Genomic DNA, 18,676 nt, shown 5'->3' on the forward strand with positions numbered 1-18,676 from the left:
GGATGATGGGCCAAAGCAGGACAATGGAACAGGCGCAGGTACAAACAGAACTACTCATAGATTGATGGAAAAATATTAGGATATTGGGCATTAACATCTGGAATTCAAAACCTGGAAAAGAGTAATGTAATACAAAGAAATGTTATGATGAAAAATTAACAAGTCATTAATACATCATTATAATTCATCATTAGTCATCATTTACCCTTATGTCATTTCAAACTTTACTTTTTCTGTGTGGAAAAATGTTTTTCCCCCTGTCCATTCAGTGAAAGTCTGTGAATTCCAGTGTTGTTTTTTATGGACACAAACAATTCAAACATTCTTCAAAATGTTTCCTTTCTGTTCCACATAAGATTATAATTCATGCAGGTTTGGAACATGGGTGAGTAAATAAAGACAGAATTATGCCTTTAAGGTTCTGCTATTTCTAAGGTCAATTATGCACATTTGTGATACTAAATGAAATGGTTTGTATGGACAAATTCAAATTTGAATCAATGTAAGAATCTGCAAACCTTAAGATGAATTTGAATCCCCCAAACTCCATTTTGAATTTAAATCACATTTGTGATGATGTGAAGCTCAAAATCGAATTTGAATCACTGCAAGCTTCACTCAAATTCAAATCAATGCAAGTGACAAACTGAATTTGAAACACTGAAAGTTCCAAAACGATTCACTCCAACATTTCCTGTTGCTTTTGAATCACTGCAAACCTCACACAATAAATAAATAAATCACTCTAAAATTCTTACTTAAAGAAATTTATAACCATTTTGATGCTCAAAATCAGATCTGAATCACTGCAAACTTTGAAATGAATTCTAATGCAAGTGTCAAACTGAATTTGAATCAATGCAACCTTGAATCAAATTCAAATAACTGCAAGAAACATATAGACCAGAATCACTTCAACATTCAAATTGACTTTGAATCACGTCAAAATTAATTCAAATCATTCAAATCTCTTTAATTTCAAAAAGATTAGTGATCACGTGAAGCTCCAAATCTAAGCAGAAACACTGAAAGCTTTGAATCGAATTCAAATCAGTGCAAGAGGCAAACCACTGAATGACTCACTTTTTTAATTACTTTATGTTCGTGAATGAATCTGAATCACTTATAATTGACCATGAATCGCTACAAAAAAATGAATTCAAATGACTGTAACTCAAAATATAAATAACATTTGTGACTATGTGAACTCCTTTGTGCAGGAAATCAGGTATATTTTTCCTTCGGCAAAGATAAAATATAGAAAACTGAAACCCTTTTCTATATTTCTATATAATGTCCTCATATGCAGACTGTCATTGTCCCATCAGATACGACAGCATCTTGTCCCAGCTAGTTCACACTCAGCGGTAGTCTGCTTTCTCACTCCATTCTCAGGGGCATGGAGAGACGCTCACCTCTCACACTTCCTCCCCAGGACACCAGGAAGCCCATTACCATTGTGCATACATGTATGTCCAAACGTGCACTCACACATACTCCTGTATATGATATGTGCTCTGTGAGGGCTCTCTGTGCATATACAGGACTTGTGAGGCTGGTAACTATGGGGATAGGTGTGGAGGTGTAGGCCCATGCTTTTTTTTTTTTTTTTTGATGTGGGTAAAAGAGTCATAAATAATGAAAAAGAAACTGCATTGAAATGCAAAGGCTGAGGCTTAGACACATATCGACATTTGTGAATTCTGGGATCCACACAGCGCAGAGTTTATATCTCAGACCTGTAGAGCCTGAGAGGGACTGAAATGTAGGAGCATTTCTACTGATCTTGACAAGTTGTCACTTAACAGTTATGTCATAAATTATAAAGGTGTTTATTAAGCCAAAGAGAAAGTACCTGAGGTTTTTTGTGCATTTACAGTAGCACATTTTTATGCATCTAGATACAAACAAATAAAAAAGTAATGTGCAGATTTATTTATTAATTTATACATTAATTGAGAAGTACATTTATTGTAACAATCGTTCATGTTGACCTAAAAGAATGTTATTGCAAGCATCCTTAGCATTCATTTGGCATTCAAATATTTACATTAAGAATACTTTTTTCTAGAGAAGTATTTTATTATGCGTCATTATTTGTTAATTGATTGTCACAGAAAATGTACATGCTGCTTTTATGCATTTTCAATAGCTTTTTTATTGCACTTAGAGAAAAATAATAGAGAAACAAATGCATTAGTTAATGCATGTTATTTCATGCATCTTTAGTTATTTTTCATTCATTTTTCATTTAACATTTTCACATGGTTAATTTTATTTTCTAGGAAAGTACTGCAATATGAATAAATCATTTGTACCTGAATTGTAAGTCACAGAAAACATACATGCTGATTTATTTTCCTTTTAGAATATTATAAATATTTTCATAATTTGAACTATTAAACACTTTTATTCTCTTTAAACATAAGTGCAAATAAGCATGTTTAAAACACTGAATAAGAGCTTTGAATCGAATTTCAATTAATATAATCTTCAAACTGAATGTGAATAACCACAATGTTGAAATGAATTTGAATCACTGCAAATATGAAACACTTAAAGCTCCAAAACAAATCTAAATCACTCTAACGTTATAATTAACTTTGAGTTACTGCAAACTTCAAAAGTAATTTGAATCTCTTTAAACTCCTTGTAAAATTGAAACCAGTGCCAGTTCTAATCCTATTCAAATCCATTCAGATCTTCAAAGTGGATACTAAAGAATGCTATCTATGAATTGATTTTGAATGACTGCAAGCTTTAAATCAGATTCTAATCCCCACAAGCATCAAAACAAACTCCAATCACTTTGCGCTTCGATACCGCTTCGATTATAATAGGAGTGTTTTAGATTTGCGGTGCCGCTCGCTTGCAGTATACAGTAGATGGGGTTTTATAGACTTTCAGATGACAGATAGAGGTTTGAATTGCACATTGAATCGCACTTTGAGTGCCCTTTTTTATATCTGAGATTACACATGGAGGTGGACATCACGGATATAGGCCTGAAGTACAGATAGAGGTTGGAGTGCATTTCATGCTCACAGTTGAGGATGAGTGTGTGTGTGTGTGTGTGTTTGAATCTGTGTGTGAACGTGGACCCTTTGAAGTGGAAAAGGCCTCTGGTTGGCAGTAGGCCAGTGCATCAATAAAGGCAACTGGAGTTTGAGAGCCAGTGAGAGGCATTTAAGTTCCATTTCTCCCAGGCCTTACAGCTCAGGAAAGACCTGCTCTCTCTCTCTTTCTTTCTCTCTGTCTGTTTTTCACGCATGCCCTGACAGAGAGCGAGAGAGGGAGAGAGAGAGAGAAATCAGGCCGGACTTGTGCACCACAATGTTGGAGTGTGCCATAATTGAATATGTGTGTCCAGCTGTTTATGTGTGTGTGATTGGTTGCTGATTTTGAAGTGGCTTGTTAGACACATTAGCACAGTATGGTTTGCTTTCAAGTTTAATCATACAAGATGTATTTTTAAAGAAAGTACAAAGCACACAACTGCAGTGGGAGACCCAAACACACTTCTTTCTTTAGTTCTTGTCTGCTTGTCTGGCTTCATGTTGTCACTAATAACCGTGACCCCTCACTTTGTCCATCTGTTTGCTCAGCAGTGATTTACTATTTAGCATCAAATACATGAGGTGGAATGCTGCATTTATGCAAAATGCCTGAAAAACTTGTGTTAATCCACCATATCTCAGTTTCTTTCCAGAAATGTCACAATTTCAAGGCTTTTAGCCATTTTTATTCATTTTGAGTGTGACTCAAACTTTTTTTTTTTTTAGTTTAAAGATTAAAAAAAGTTTTTCAGATGCTTTAAGTCACATAAAATTACAGACGGAAAGAGCAAAACAACTTTTTTTTTCATGTTACCCTTTCATTGACCTAACAAAACGCCCTCCTTTCTTTGTCCACCGCTGTCTTTGTTCTGTCCCGTTTGCTTCGTACAACTGTTGCATCACTTAGCTTTTTTTTCTGCCAACTCACAACCTATTTGCAGTATCCCAACAAAACACACAGCGGTCCTCCCTCTCTCTCTGTCTCTGTGTGTGTGTCTCTCTCTCTCTCTCTCCCCTTCTCTCTATTGATCTAGTCATAGTTTTCTGTCTTCAGCCTGCTGGCTGGCTGGATTTAATCAATACAGATAATTGTCTGCTTTCTCCCGATGCCAAACAGTCTGTGTTTTTTCTCAATGAATCCAGGTCTTCCCCCAACTTACACACATATACACACGCAGGGCCCACCTACCCGGGATTCCCCCCCATTAATGACGGGAGATAACCTGCTTTCCTTACCGATTTTTCCTCCACCCCCCCTCCGCTCCCCCTCTCATCGATTGCCGTGAGATATCGCCCCATGTGCCCCGCTCTCAGTGTGTAAACACGCCGAACACGTGGTGCCAGAACTACATATGCTCGCGCATAAACAAATACGCAAAGTGTGCATTAGCAAAAATGTGAAACATTTATATTCCTCTGACTTTGGCTCTGGTTTACTCTGTCTGATTAAAAGAGCTAAAGATGTCAAGTCTACATTCATCAGAAAGTTACAGAACAGTCTTTGCTTTGCAGTTTATTATTTGTTTTGCCATTCACAAATAGCTGAAAATTATAAATGGCTTCGACTTCAATAGTGAATAAGTGAATTTGGCTCAGAAGTCTTCTGATTTCACTGTACTGATTGAGTTGATTACACATGTGGTATGATATATATTGTTCAGTATGTATTGAATCTAACATTGACCTTGGATAAAAAAAAAAAAACTTTTTTGCAGACTATTGTGTGGGCTTTGAATCCTCAATATGAACCTAAATTTGAACCTAATTTTTTAGCATTGAGCACAGACAACTTGAATGATGTTATGAGCATCATTAAGCATGCAGGTGAATCTGTTTCTTTGTCAGGTTAATGCTACATATAATAGCGTTCATGTGTTAAAGACAACATGAAATCAATATCGACTCTGATTTACTTTATTAATAAATGCCCTCTGGTCTTATTTTGCACAATTCATCAGTGCATGTTTTTAAAGAGAAAAAAAGTAGAATCTGTCATTACTTTCTCTGCCCGTGATTTGATTAACTTGATGTAACTTAGGGCAGCATCGATGGGGAAAACAATATTAACCAGGAATATCACAGTATGATATGTTTTTCCACAGCACTAATCAAATCAAGTCTGTCAGAGACGCAGATTGGTTTGCAACCAGAGTTCGAGTCTAGCTTTCAGTTTTCCACTTATATTGCTTTAAAACTGTCAAAAATCCTCACGATGGATGAAATGAAATCCTGCCTACTATTTCTCTTTTCTAATATCCTAATATGAAATATTTTTCCACATTATGCATTTCATGTTGTTTTTAAAGACATTGTGGCATGTCACTTTGCATTAATATATTCTTATATTAATATAGTCTTGCTACACTCTTACTGTTGACTTTGTGTTACAAATGTTTTCCTCTGTCCAGTAGTCAGTGGTCCAGTGTCCAGTATTGCGGTACTGGAGATTCAGCCATTTTGTGCGTCTGATTTTTTTGCTGGTGCAATGAGAACACGGCCTGATCCAATTTGTGTTGGTCACCAGTGTGAAATGGCGGTCGGCCGGGGGACCGGCGCTCTCCAAAGCCTCTCAGCTCTCTTCCTATCCTCGTTTTTCTCTCTCTTTCACTCTTTCTCTCTGCTGGTGATGTGCCACTCACCCAGCACCTCACTACCCTGGCACCCAGCATGACCACAAGCCAGCAATCAACACACACCACACATACATACATGTGCATACACACACACACACACACACACACACATGCAGACACTGACACAAAGCTAAAGAAGAAATCAGACTAAAGAACAAACCTTTTTAATGTAAATACAAATGTATTTTTTTCCTTAACAGGTTACAATGTAAAATAATAGTTATTAATATTTTTATAAATTATATTGTAATATAAATAATATTAATAGGTTAAACTGTATAATTATTTTAAATGTAAAATGTTATAAAATCTAATTTTAAATATTTTTTTTTTTTTAATTATATTTTCAAATATTTAATATATATTCAATATAATATCCTTGTGAATACTTCTAAAAAAAAACACAAAATAACTTAATGTGCTTTTGATATATTTATTCATAAATATCTGATACAGTTCTTTGATAAGTCATTTATAGATGAAGATCTTAAATCACCAGACTAATATGGATTTGTGTGTGTGTGTGTGTGTGTGTGTAGTGTTTGTTTTTATAATTTTATAGATATAATTTTAAGGTTACACCGTTTAACAATAATAATAATAATAATAATAATAATAAATGATCATAATAATAAATTATATGTAGGTTATACTGTAAAATTAACATCTAAAATATTTAAAACTAATATTTTAATTAATAATATTGACTTTTTAAAATATAGTAGTCGATGTGTATGTGTGAATACAGTGAATACTTTAACAACATACTATACAAAAATGTCGATATGTTCACATATGTTTTCCTTACATCAACATAATGTACAGCTGGTGTATACATCCGTTTGTAACTTCAAGACATTTATTGAAGACTTTATTATTTTTTAAGTAGGCATACACTTAAATAAACTCCATAAGTCATTAAAGACTTCAAAGTAATTTTTGATTCATGTTCTTAAGATTATACTTTTTGAATAAGATGGTATCATGTCATAATTTAACAGGTTAAAGTATCGATTTATCTTATACAGTTTTTATGACATGATTTTATTTTTGTCCACAATAAGATCTGTTTCAGTTCTGTCTGCACCTTTTAAACGAAAATGCAGTTCCCTAACACACTACAAATCAAAAGGTGACTTCACAAAGTACTTTTAAGCCACATTGTGCGCTCCCCTTTCAACATCTTTAACACAAAAACACATATCTTGCCATTTTCCCTTCAAATACACACACTCACTGTGATTTTGGCAAAATTGCCATGCTTGACGACCGTATAGCCGACGTCGTAGCAACAAAGAGAGCGGGCGAGCGATGGATGGATGGATGGGGGGGATGGGGGTGTTTGTGTGTCATTTGGTGAGTGGACATAAGTGGCACTGAGGCGGTGGAAAGGTAGGCTGATGGAGAGGGCGAGGTAAAATTAGACAGCAGAGTGGCTACCTTTTTTTTGTACAGCCAGAGCTTAGGACGACGTCCGAGAACGAATGTGGCCATGAGCCTCACAATTCAAAATGGAGTTTGGTTAAATAACGTGAAAGAAGAGCAGGTGCCGCGGTCAAAATGGACGGCGAACAGCACAGAAAGACAGAAGAAGAGGTTGAACACACCCCAGGGAACCATGGGTGAAAAACCTTGCCCAAGGGCACGAGCGAAGGGTAGAGGGGGCCTTCATCCATTCAACTATCCCTCTATTTCTCCGTTCCCTCCATTCTTCAGGGGAATTGTCAGTCAGTGTATTTCCACACAGCCATCCTAATGTTTCCCGACGCTGAGGTGCTGTTAGCATCGCTGCGGCGCTATCCAAAGACAACACACCTACCTTACAAAGCAGCTTTCGATCCTTCGAGAGCAGCATGTAGCTGCCTGCAGATTTCTGTCTCTCTTGTCACTTTTTCACTGAAACACAGCGCTTAACCAAGTGTGTGAGACGATAAAAGAGAGATGGGAATGAAGAAATTAGGCTGAGGATGAGGGAATAAGAGATCTGTAAGTTTGTGTGTATTCATCCATGTTTGAATTGTGAGGCCCTCTGTTGATTCGACTCCCCGCTGCACTCGTGCAAGAAGCGCTCAGGTAAATACAACCCGAAGCGTCTTGAAACTGTGATTTTTGAATCCCCAGGCCGCATAAATGACACAAAAAAGAATGCATGAGAGAAAGGAAAGCAGAATAAGAAATAAATGTGAAGAAGAAGAAGAAACGAGAGACAAGGGGGGAGGTTGAAGGCGTTGCAAAAGTGCCTCCAATATGCGCGGGTCTGAGCACCCTCTGAGAGGGGCCCCGATCGATACCAACTCGGAGCAATAAAGCTTTCTCCCTGTCATCTCCACAGAATACAAAGCAGAATGGGGGAGAGAAGGGGAGGGTGGAGGTGGAGGGGGGATAGAGGGGTGAAAAGCTGTTCCGCTAGCCAGACCAATTTCCTAACCCTCCCTTCTCCTCTCCCTCCACCTTTTTTAGCCCTCCAACTACGACTACTACCCCTATGCACATCACATTTTCTCTCCCTTTTCACGCACTTCTTCCTGTCCGCCTCGACTTGAGGTGTTGTGTCTGCTTATATTATTAATAGTGTTTGAATAAATAAACTTAATAATTAATCTCCGCAGTTTTAACTGGATTGATAACGGGTGAAAGATTCTGCAGGATCCAGTCGATATTGAAAGAGGGACTGGCCTCCAGGTTGGACGAGCAGGCCAGAACAGGTTTGAGGTCGTAGCCTCAGCATGTGAGAGAGAGATGGATGTGCAGGTGAGAAAAGAAAAGCAAGAAAGACGTGCGGCGCAGGCAGAAAGGAAGAGGTCAAATAAGTGTTCTCTTTAATTGAGAGCCAATTTAAGTCCAGTGCAATCGATAAACCTATACACCGAGCAATCTGCCGTCCCCCATAACACATACATCATGCTGTTTAGTTGCTTAGTAGATTCTGTCAGGGACAGACACCGTCCCCCAGATGGGATTCGTTCAGAATGGCTCGGTGCTCATTGAACTTGGCGTACGATTTGGATTTCTGTAAATTTTGGGCATAATTATACGCTGCCTCTCTCCACGTCTGAGCCTTCCCTCTTATCCTTTATTAGGTGACAGCTGTGTAAATCTTCTGTCATTCCCTCCTTTTATTGTAAGATCACAATGCACCTGCACTCACTTTTCTTCTCCTCTCTTTGTCTCTCTACCCGTCCTGCATTTACTCATATCTTAATATGCTTCCTGCCACTTTATTTTGCCCGTCGTCCTCTCCATCCTTCCATCACTGACTCCTCCTGTCGGAGGGAAATAATAGAAGGACAGAGGGTCGGGGTGGATGGACAGAGGGATGGAGGAAGGGTGGAAGCATCGGCCTCCCTCCCTGTTTTGTGCGTTCCCCCCGGGGAGGGTGGTAATAATGGTAGCCATACAGGGGAGGGGGGCGAGAGGAGCGATTATTGTCTTGTAGGGAGTCAGAGGTATCGATCGGCCCAGAAATATGTGGTGCGCGAAAGAGGTACTGTATCGGATATAATATACACTCCTGAGACGGCAGACGCAGAGGCGCGCACACACACAGTAATACAAAATACCAACCCAGAGATGCTCACGTACACACACAAATACAAAATACTCACCGCCAGAGAGGCTTAACGCACACCCGAGCACAAATATATTTACGTAAATCCACTCTTAGAAATACGTGTGGCTAAGATGAACTCAAAACACATACACACAGCTAGAGGTCGAGAAAACACACACAATACACTAACACAGATGATTAATATGAGCTGAAAAGCTTATTAAAATTGCATTAAATTGCATTTACTGAAGTGTTTTTATAAGTACAGAGAAACATTTTGACCTTGGAAATACTACTCAGGTGCATGGTGTTAAAGTCCACTGGATGGTATATTTAATTCACACTATTGCGGTCTGAATTTGTGATACATTCCTGTTTGAAGTGTGTATTATTATTTTAAATGTAAATGTTAGAGAGGAAATTTGCTTGTATGAACAAGAGCAAACCAACTTATTACTTGAAACCAGAACATTTTAGTTTTTTAGTTTGATTATCACATACACGCTCTCTCACACACACACACACACACACACACACACATATAAACACACACATGCAGGTCTTTCACTGCTGTTGCCTGGCAACGAGGCTAGGTGTCCTATTGGAGAGCTGTGCTGTCCAGTGATGTCATGACCGCAGCTGACCAGCACTGCTGCTCGCTGTACAGAGTGAGGGGGGGGGGGGGGATATACTGAACCACAACGGCACGAGTTACCATAAAGTTTTGTTGTAGCATTAAGATTTTGTATATTTTATTGTACATATCATTGTGAAAACACCACAATGATATTTTGTGTGTATATATGATTCAACTAAATGTATTATTAAAACATACCATGGCTGAAGTGAGTCTTGAATACAAAGCCTGGGCAGCACATGATGCAACTTTATAAGTATATTTCGGTTACGGACAGAGAGAAAGTGCGAGGAAGGTCTTCTTTTATACCTGTACCCTCCATCCATTGTTCTGCTCCATTGTCTTTAAATCAGGTCAACAGCCAATAAGATTTAACACCCTAAGCTGCCTCTGCATCTCTCCTGGAGTCGAGGGGGGTCACTGCTGTGCTTGAAGTATGAGAAGATGTGTGTGTGTGTGTGTGTGTGTGTGTTTGCGCTGCATCTCTGAACCTGTTCTTAATGTTGCATTGGTTTGGGTTAAAGGAATATGGTGAAAGCACTCTGGACACACGACTGTGGCATGTTCCTGAATATTACTGACACATCCTTTCATTTGTAAGAAAAAATAAACCTAATGTGTTGTGCAAATAAGTTCATTTTCATGTTTTGGTTCATTTCATTCATGTTTTGTTTGTTTAGCCTGAAAAATGTATTTATTAAAGATGTATTTATGTATTTATTAAAAACTTATTAAAGACAAAATATTAATTATGGTGTCACAATATTAATGAATAAAATGTTATTTAAAGCTAAATAGATTGGGTAACAAACAAAAGTAAATTTAAAGATTAAAGCGGGGTAGAAAACAAATTGAGATTGAGATTCATGTTTGTATTGCTTGGATATTTGGAAACCAAATATTTCAAATGTGTTCCCAATTGACTGCTAACATTTTTAGTAATATTACATGTAGTATTACAGTACATTCTATTTATTGATATGAAATCTTGGCAATATTATCAGAAATTGTGGCATATGACTTTTTTAACCTCTTGAATATCAGCTTTTATATTAAAACAAGACAAATATATGAACAAAAAAGTACAAATATATGAACATATACATGTATTTGCATACCCTATATTTTGGCACTTAATTACATAAAATCTAATTGGGGCCAGCACAACTAGTCTGTGATCAGCAGGCCAGAGTTATTTATAGAGCCGTCCCTGCAAGAGACCCCGCATCCTGTTCCTCCGAGGCAGACGTACCCCCTTCACTGGCCTCCCCAAAGGTCAAGGGGGGCAAGACCAGGGGGAAGGGGGATAAGGGAGGGTGCGCAGCGGACTGACCCTTGACCCTAACACACGCCACCCAGCATCAGTCCCTCGTACGGACACACACACACCCACGCGCCGTCTGTCACGGCCCTGACAGGCGTTACTGAGGAGCTTGGGGGGCACATAAAGGAGGCCCAAAAACTTGCTAAACCCCTGACCGTGACCCTGAGCATCACACACACACATACTCAGAAGACAGATTCATTATGAGCGCTGGGGTAAAAGGCTTAAACCAAAAGACGCATCAACTGTCCTTTGAGTGAATCAATGTGTGCGAGGGGTCCATGTGTGGCTTTTTTTTTTTTAAAAGCTCACTGCAAAAAATTGTTTATCTTACTTAGTATTTTTGTCTGGTTTCTAGTCAAAATATCTTACAATTCAAGATACTTTTACTAGATAAGCCAAATGACTTTAAGATATTTAGTCTTGTTTTCAAGAAAAAAAAAATTTTAAATTCATTTTGCTTAAAACGAGTAAAATGATCTGCCAGTGGGGTAAGTAAAATACTCTTTTTTTTAAGAATTGTAAGATATTTTGACTAGAAACCAGACAAAATTACAAAGTAAGATAAGACATTTTTTGCAGTGTTTTAAAGTCTATGTGTATGTATTTTCAGAACTGATGTAAGTAGGTGATTGATGGTTGAATAGCTCAGATAATGCACAATATCTCAATTTACTGCTAAAACCTGTAGTGTTATTAGTGGTATTTCTATGTACAAGCTATATTTTGGATCAAAAAACTTCGCCAATAATATCAGGCTAGAAATTGTGGCATGTATGTAACTACTTACAATGTTTTGTCATGAACAATTTCCGCAAATGAGGAGAGTAGACATGCAGTCTGTTTAATTATTTCCCTGATTCTACATTGAAATTAAGTTTCCCGATGACCAAAAAAATAAAAAAAATCCTGGAGAAAAAAAAAGGGTTTTGAAAATTACACGTGATAAAGGGCTTATTGTATGGATATGAAAACCTCGTTTTCATATTATGACGTAGGCTACGGCAACCGTCCCGAAAAATGCCATTATTTAAACTCTTAATAACATAATATACACCGTCATCTGTTTTAAGTCCGACATAAACACAACTTACTCGGAACAAAAGCAGCTTTCCAATGACAAAACTCAGCTAGTCGAAAAAAGAAAGGTAAAATTAAAAACGAGAGGGAGAAGTTGAAAGCAGAAACGACTTATTATATAATTAATTCGCTCGTGCGGCGAGTGATTTAGTCTTACTTTCTTATAATTCACATAATTTACAAGTAGAGCCTATATACCTTGAAATAAAGCACAAGTAAAGAGTAAAATTACCAGGATGAGGAGAAAGTTGGAAATATCAATGAAACGTCCGTTCGATCCGTCAAGACTCTCGTGCAGGGTTAAATTTGGTCTCCCTTTTTAGCTAAAACCAATGTGCATTTAAAAGGCAGCTGTATTAATCAAAACCATAGCCTTTAAATATGTAAAATAAACGCGACAACAAATAAATAAATAAATAAAAATAATAATAATAAATCGAAGTGGAAAAATCACCAGATATCTGTAAAGCAGGTGTCAGGCGTGATTATTAAAGACAGTGCTGCCCTCTCGCGGTTCACTCGCGCTACTTCAGTTTCATTTTCGCTGGGCAGAAGTGATTATTTTAGCGCATTGAGAACGAGCCATGGAAAATAGAGGCGTGTGAAGAGCGAAAATGACATATACTTGTTTTTCGTTCTTGTGATGAGCACTTTCCAGCCACCCCAGCACTTGAGCTGTGTCTCGCTCTTTCTCTTTCGCTCCTTCTGCCTCCTTCTTTCTCAACATTGAGCTACACCACTTCAAACCAGCCTTGATAACTGCCCACAACAAAACAACATAGAATAACCACCTATTTAACCTGATATATGTCTCTAGAGAATAACTTTTTCCTTTTTTGTGTGAGTGTTCACTTGTACCCCTGTTCAGAGATGTCAGAGGAAGTGTAGGGGTGAGATAAGGTGGTGTTTGGGGGTGGAGAGAAAATGTGGGAGGGAAGTGAGGAGAGAGTGACTGTATAAACACATATCTCATTCAGTTTTTCATTTGACAATTAAATGCAGCTGAACCAGGACGGCTGAACACCTATCAAGCTAGAAGTTTGAGTCAGTAGCCTTGTTTTGGGTATGGATTCTGATATTCAAATGAGAGCATGAATATTCACTCGGCAATTTGCATGAATTGATCATCAAGAGCAGTGATTGGTCAGCTCATTAGGGCTCTGTGAGCTGGACTGAAGTCTTGCACACTGATAAACCTGAGAGACTCAGACAAACGCAGACAGAAGGCTGTGGTTTATTTATAAAATGGCGGCTATGGCGAAATGTCTGAATTCCAGGTAAGTCGTTGTGTCTTTCTCTCTCGCTTTTCCTTCCCTCTAATGATCTCTCGAGAGGGGGCCGCAAGGTTAATTAGCTTGGCCTTCGCTAACAGACTCTGCTAATGAGAGGACATCAAAACTAACTGGACTGAGGCCAGAACTAATGAAATGTCAGGAGCAACTCTCTGGAGGAATGCAAGAGACTTGAATATCAGTGTGTGTGTGTGTGTGTAAGAGGTGTAATGTATGCTGGTGTATGTAGAGGCCTGATGTAAGCAAACAGTGTGTACAGACTCCCGTTACTTTTTTAATACATTAAAATATTAGAGAGATGAGGCAATAAGTATTAAAAAAAATCAGTGGAGTGTGTTTTATTCCTATAAAAGCTTTTCTATACTAAATGTCACTCTATGACCAGAAAAGCTCCAGGTGGCATATCAGGCATATCAGATTACAAATACATAAACCACAGCCCAATAGCACAAATATGACGGCTAAAGGTGGAGAACCCCGATATTGTTGTTAGAAAAGAGGAGCTTTTAGATTTGAATGTGTTTGTAGGAAATGTGAGTGGTGTACTGTACTTAGTTTTTTAAGAGGTTCACAGAAGGATTTACCGGTGTAAAGGAAGTTGTTATTTGGGCAGTTTTGCAGTTTCTTGCTGTGTCTTTACTGCTTTACTCCATGTTAAGAAAATCATTAACATGCTTTTGAGGCTTTTAACTTTATTTGAATCAAAACCTTAATATTGTTTTCCCACAACAACACACCTACATAACCATACATCTTATTATCTTTAATAATCTTTAAATATATATATATATATATATATATATATATATATATTATTATTATTATTATTATTATTATTATTATTATAGCTTAAAATAACTTGCCTAAAGCTATTGACGCAAATGTAATTAAATAGGTCATTTCATATTCATAAATTATCATTACAATCACAGGCATATATACATACATATATGCATTATCAATGAATTAATAGGTGCATGCATACACTATTATTTAAATATGATAAGAATTTTCAAAGGCTTTTATTTTAAGATCATGATTTGTACATTTGTTTCCCCTGGTCAGCTCTTTAAGAAGATGTGACTGAAACTGATTGATCGAGTTTTTCCAAGAATATCTCTCACTCTGTCGTTCAGTGTGTGTGTGTGTGCGTGTGTGTGTGTGTGTGTGTGTGTGTGTGAGTGAGTGGAAGGCCACACAGTTAAACAGGAAATGGGGCTGACACTACACTGACTCACACACACAGAGGTTTGTGGGTAAATCTGACACAGAACCGAATGCATGTGAATCAACCTTCACGTTTTTCACACAATTTTGTATTTCATAACAGTGTCATCAGAATGATATTTCCACCTGGGCTTTGTGAGGTTTATGGTTAGTTAGTCATGTTTGTTGTGTCCTTCGAATAAAAAGTTAAGTCATTTCTAAAATATACCACAGGCTTTCGACAAGCATATAAATGCCTTTCATTCCATACAGCTAAAAACGAATATAATAAAAACAGACTTTTTTATTGTTAACTAATTGAAAGGAAATTATATATCTTTGTGTCACATTAAATTAAATGGAAAAAATATATATTATTATATTATATTATATTATTATATTATATTATATATATATATTTAAACAATCAAACATGTTTAGTAATATTTTTTTTTTAAGTTTAGTAATGCTTTTAAAAGCTACACACAACCCACACTGTAAAATCAACAGAAAAATAGCTAAAGGTACTAGAAGTTTATTTGTTTTGGTCAGGACATTACACGTTAAGTTTATGAACATTTCTTTTATTCCTGAAACACATGCATTGTGTAATTAAAAAAAAACAATACAGTTTACTGAGTGCAGTTTAGCATTTTTCCTTATTCTACATCTATCCTGAGCGTCTTTCAAGTGTGTCTGTAGTTATTTTCACCGTTTGTTTCATCACAGTCACATTATCAACCAGACTTTTGCTCTGAAGGTTCCTCGTGTCAGAAGGGTCTCGAGTCTCAGATAAAGGAAGTACCAGACACTTTTATGCAACCGGCGCGTCATATTGAGCTCTAGGCCTTTCGTGGCTTTGCATCATGACAAAACAACTCGGTGGTACACTGACTGTGATTTACAATGTGCTTACGATCGCAATCTCCAGTTCACCTCACCGGCGTGATTGTCTGGAAGCAGATGATCAACCTTTTCTTTCATTTCCACTCATTTGACTATCAATATCAGTGAGTAATTGATCCTAATTTAGTAACGCACTCGAATGAGGTGGGCGGCGGAGGATGGAGGTTTCGTTTGCTTCAGATGGAAAGTGACTTTAATTTGACTTTGCCTTCTATGACTAAAGCAAGTGAAATTTGTGAACCACCATAAAAAAATTTAAAAAAGCGCCCACGGCTGGTAAAGTGGCATATAGAGTGAAGGATCTGTTCTCATCGAGTGATCGGAGGACAGAGAGAGAGCTGAGCTAAAAACATTCCGGTGAGTCACAAACACACCGAGCTTCAGTAACGTGTCACTCTTCACTAAAATGCGACTTATTCTAACTTCACTTGAATATCAGGTTCAGATTTTTGCTTTGTGTGCGCGATTATTTTGAAGTGGTCAGTGTTTGTTTGTAGGGTAAGTTGAAAGGTTTTTGATTTGTCCAATCACACGTTGTTTTGAAATGAATTTAAATATTGGGATTTGTTGTCTAGATGTCTAAACATCTAATTGAAATGTTTAATATGCTGATTAAAAACGTTTTGTTTTCGGCTCAAAAATTGCTAGTTAATTTTAAACATGAAATTTTCATATAGTATTTTCTTGTAAAACATCCTCCAGTAATCTTTGCAATGCCACAAAATTGACAGCAAGACTTACAGTAAGTTGTTGACCTTTTTATTATTTTTTTTTTATGTTTTTCATTTTGATAATTAATTTCAGATTTAATTTCCAAGCTAAAAATAAAGCAAGAATCACTGGAGTTTGTTTGACAGGAAAATACAATTTCATTTTTTTCTTTACTTCAAAATTTTACATTTAATTCAACATTGCTTTCCATTTCTTTATAATTATCTGTAAAACTGACTAGCGATTTCTGAGAAACATTTGGTTATTTCCTGTGCATTTGAATCTACATTTTTACAATGTTTGTGCAATAACTGTTGATTTGTTTGCATGAATGCCTGTTAAAATCTCTGCTGATGCATGATTACTTCCATACACATAATCTTTATAATAAATTGGATGTGCAGCGTACACGTTCCAGCCATGTAATATGAGCTAATTTAACATTGAGTAAACTGGACAGGGAAATCAATTTGTTCTGGGAAGAGATGGTCTGAGGTGGCCATCAATTTCACCGTGAGTAAGAAAGAGAAAAGCTGTTATCCTCCTATGAAGTGCAACACGTGCTCTCGCGGGATGAGATCCTCTCCCGCCTGCATTAACAGCTCTTGCTGGTGTGTGTGTGGATCTGTATGAACGATGGCGTGCAGGATGGGACATGCCCCTGCATCCCTGCTGCTCTCTGGGAGGCGCAGGTGCTGTATTAGGATGAAGAGAGTGTCAAACAGGACCAAAACAGAATGAAATAGAAAAGGAAAGACAGATAGAGCAGTGGAGCTGCTGGAATAGTTTTGCTGATGGGAATTGACTTTTGATGCAAAGGTGTTTGTTTCATTAATTGGAGGTTTTGGGTTAAGTATTATGCACATTTTGGATGAAGTTGTTATTAATATTATGATTTTAAGTATATTTTATATTTATTAGGCTATCTTTATTATATTATATATGTTCTTTTAGAATGTTATAGTAAAATAATGTTATGTTGTTTAAATAAAGTTCAATTAAATAATCTGTCAGTGTTTTTGGAATGTGAAGTATAATATTAGACCAGCTGCTTAATGTTAAATTATTTAAATGTCATTATTATAATTTTTTTAAATCTGGAAATGAGGTGACAATATTTGTACTTTGAGTTAATACCGCAGACTACTTAAGTGAGCTGCTAAAATTGGTTAAATTTGAACTCTCCTGTCATCCTAGGATCCCCAAATCAAATTGAATCCGAGTGTGTAAATTCATGTTTTTTAATTGGTCTCTAAGTGTTTACTTTAGTAAAGTATTTAATAGTAAAAAATAGGTCGATTTTTAAAACTGATATAAAATAAAAACAGAAAATTAATCCACAAACCTAATAAAAGTACTAAAAACAACCAATACGTTATTTTACTGAAAGTGTTATAGAATGTCAGTAGTGGGATGAAAAGAATAGCTGACCATTTTCAGCACCTACAATATACATTTAAATGCTTTAAACCATGACTCTTCGTGATGAAAACAGGTAATTTATCAACTACCCTTTTATGTGGTTGATGATATAAGTACGATTGAACAAATAAAGTGTTTTCAGTCAGTTTCTCTCTGTCTGTTTCAGTAGATATCAGGATGTCTAAAGCCGTCGAGGATGACAAGATGGGGACTGAGCTTCCAGTGGACAGTACAGGTAAAAATCTATATTACAACTGATTATTAAAGGTCTGTGTGAGCCTGAATGCTTTAAGATGTAGTAGAAATGTATATTATGTGCAGTATCTATAAATAAAATCACTATAATTAGTGTTATCAGTATGTGAAATCATGAAGATGGAGAGTGTGTAGGTGTGATGCTATTGTTGGAGAGAAACACTGCATGTGTAAGCATGTTTTATCATGTGTACTACTATGATTCATGAATATTCCTAGATGTGTTTGCGAGTGTGTGTGTGTGTAAGCGTGATGAGATTTTGTTTCGGCATAATTCTCACATTTTCCACTTGGTCTGAATCACACACAGAACACTTTAGTCAGCCGTGGCCTCAATCTGACACTCACACACACACACACATAAGCCAGGTTAAACGCTCCATGGTGTTCCAATAATGCAGTGCCTCTGGCAAACCAGACCATGCTTTTGTTGATGTGAGGGCCGGAGCCTGAGGCACTACTCTGACCTGATGTGTGTGTGTGTGTGTTTGTTTCTACAGACTCTGAGAGGAACAGTCCAGAAGCCAGCGATCAGGTGTGTGTATAGTTTTTATTAGTTGTTTGATGTCAGTGAATGTGTTTTAACAAAAGAGATGCCCATGAT

At 37.0% G+C, this 18,676-nt stretch overlaps 1 protein-coding gene across 4 annotated transcripts in view; it reads left to right on the forward strand.

The window, feature by feature from the left end:
* Nucleotides 1-18,676, forward strand: part of LOC113076508 (POU domain, class 2, transcription factor 2-like) — a 47,399-nt gene that overhangs the window by 13,835 nt on the left and 14,888 nt on the right. For 3 of the 4 annotated variants that reach the window (XM_026249202.1, XM_026249201.1, XM_026249199.1), the window contains exons 2-3: nucleotides 17,984-18,052; nucleotides 18,573-18,607. In XM_026249202.1, the coding sequence (XP_026104987.1) occupies nucleotides 17,984-18,052; nucleotides 18,573-18,607 (104 nt within the window). The remainder of the gene's footprint in view (nucleotides 1-17,983; nucleotides 18,053-18,572; nucleotides 18,608-18,676) is intronic. The other variant, XM_026249200.1, reaches the window with a different exon arrangement.

Source organism: Carassius auratus, unplaced genomic scaffold (assembly GCF_003368295.1).
Source record: "Carassius auratus strain Wakin unplaced genomic scaffold, ASM336829v1 scaf_tig00020605, whole genome shotgun sequence".
Classification (NCBI taxonomy): Eukaryota; Metazoa; Chordata; class Actinopteri; order Cypriniformes; family Cyprinidae; genus Carassius; species Carassius auratus.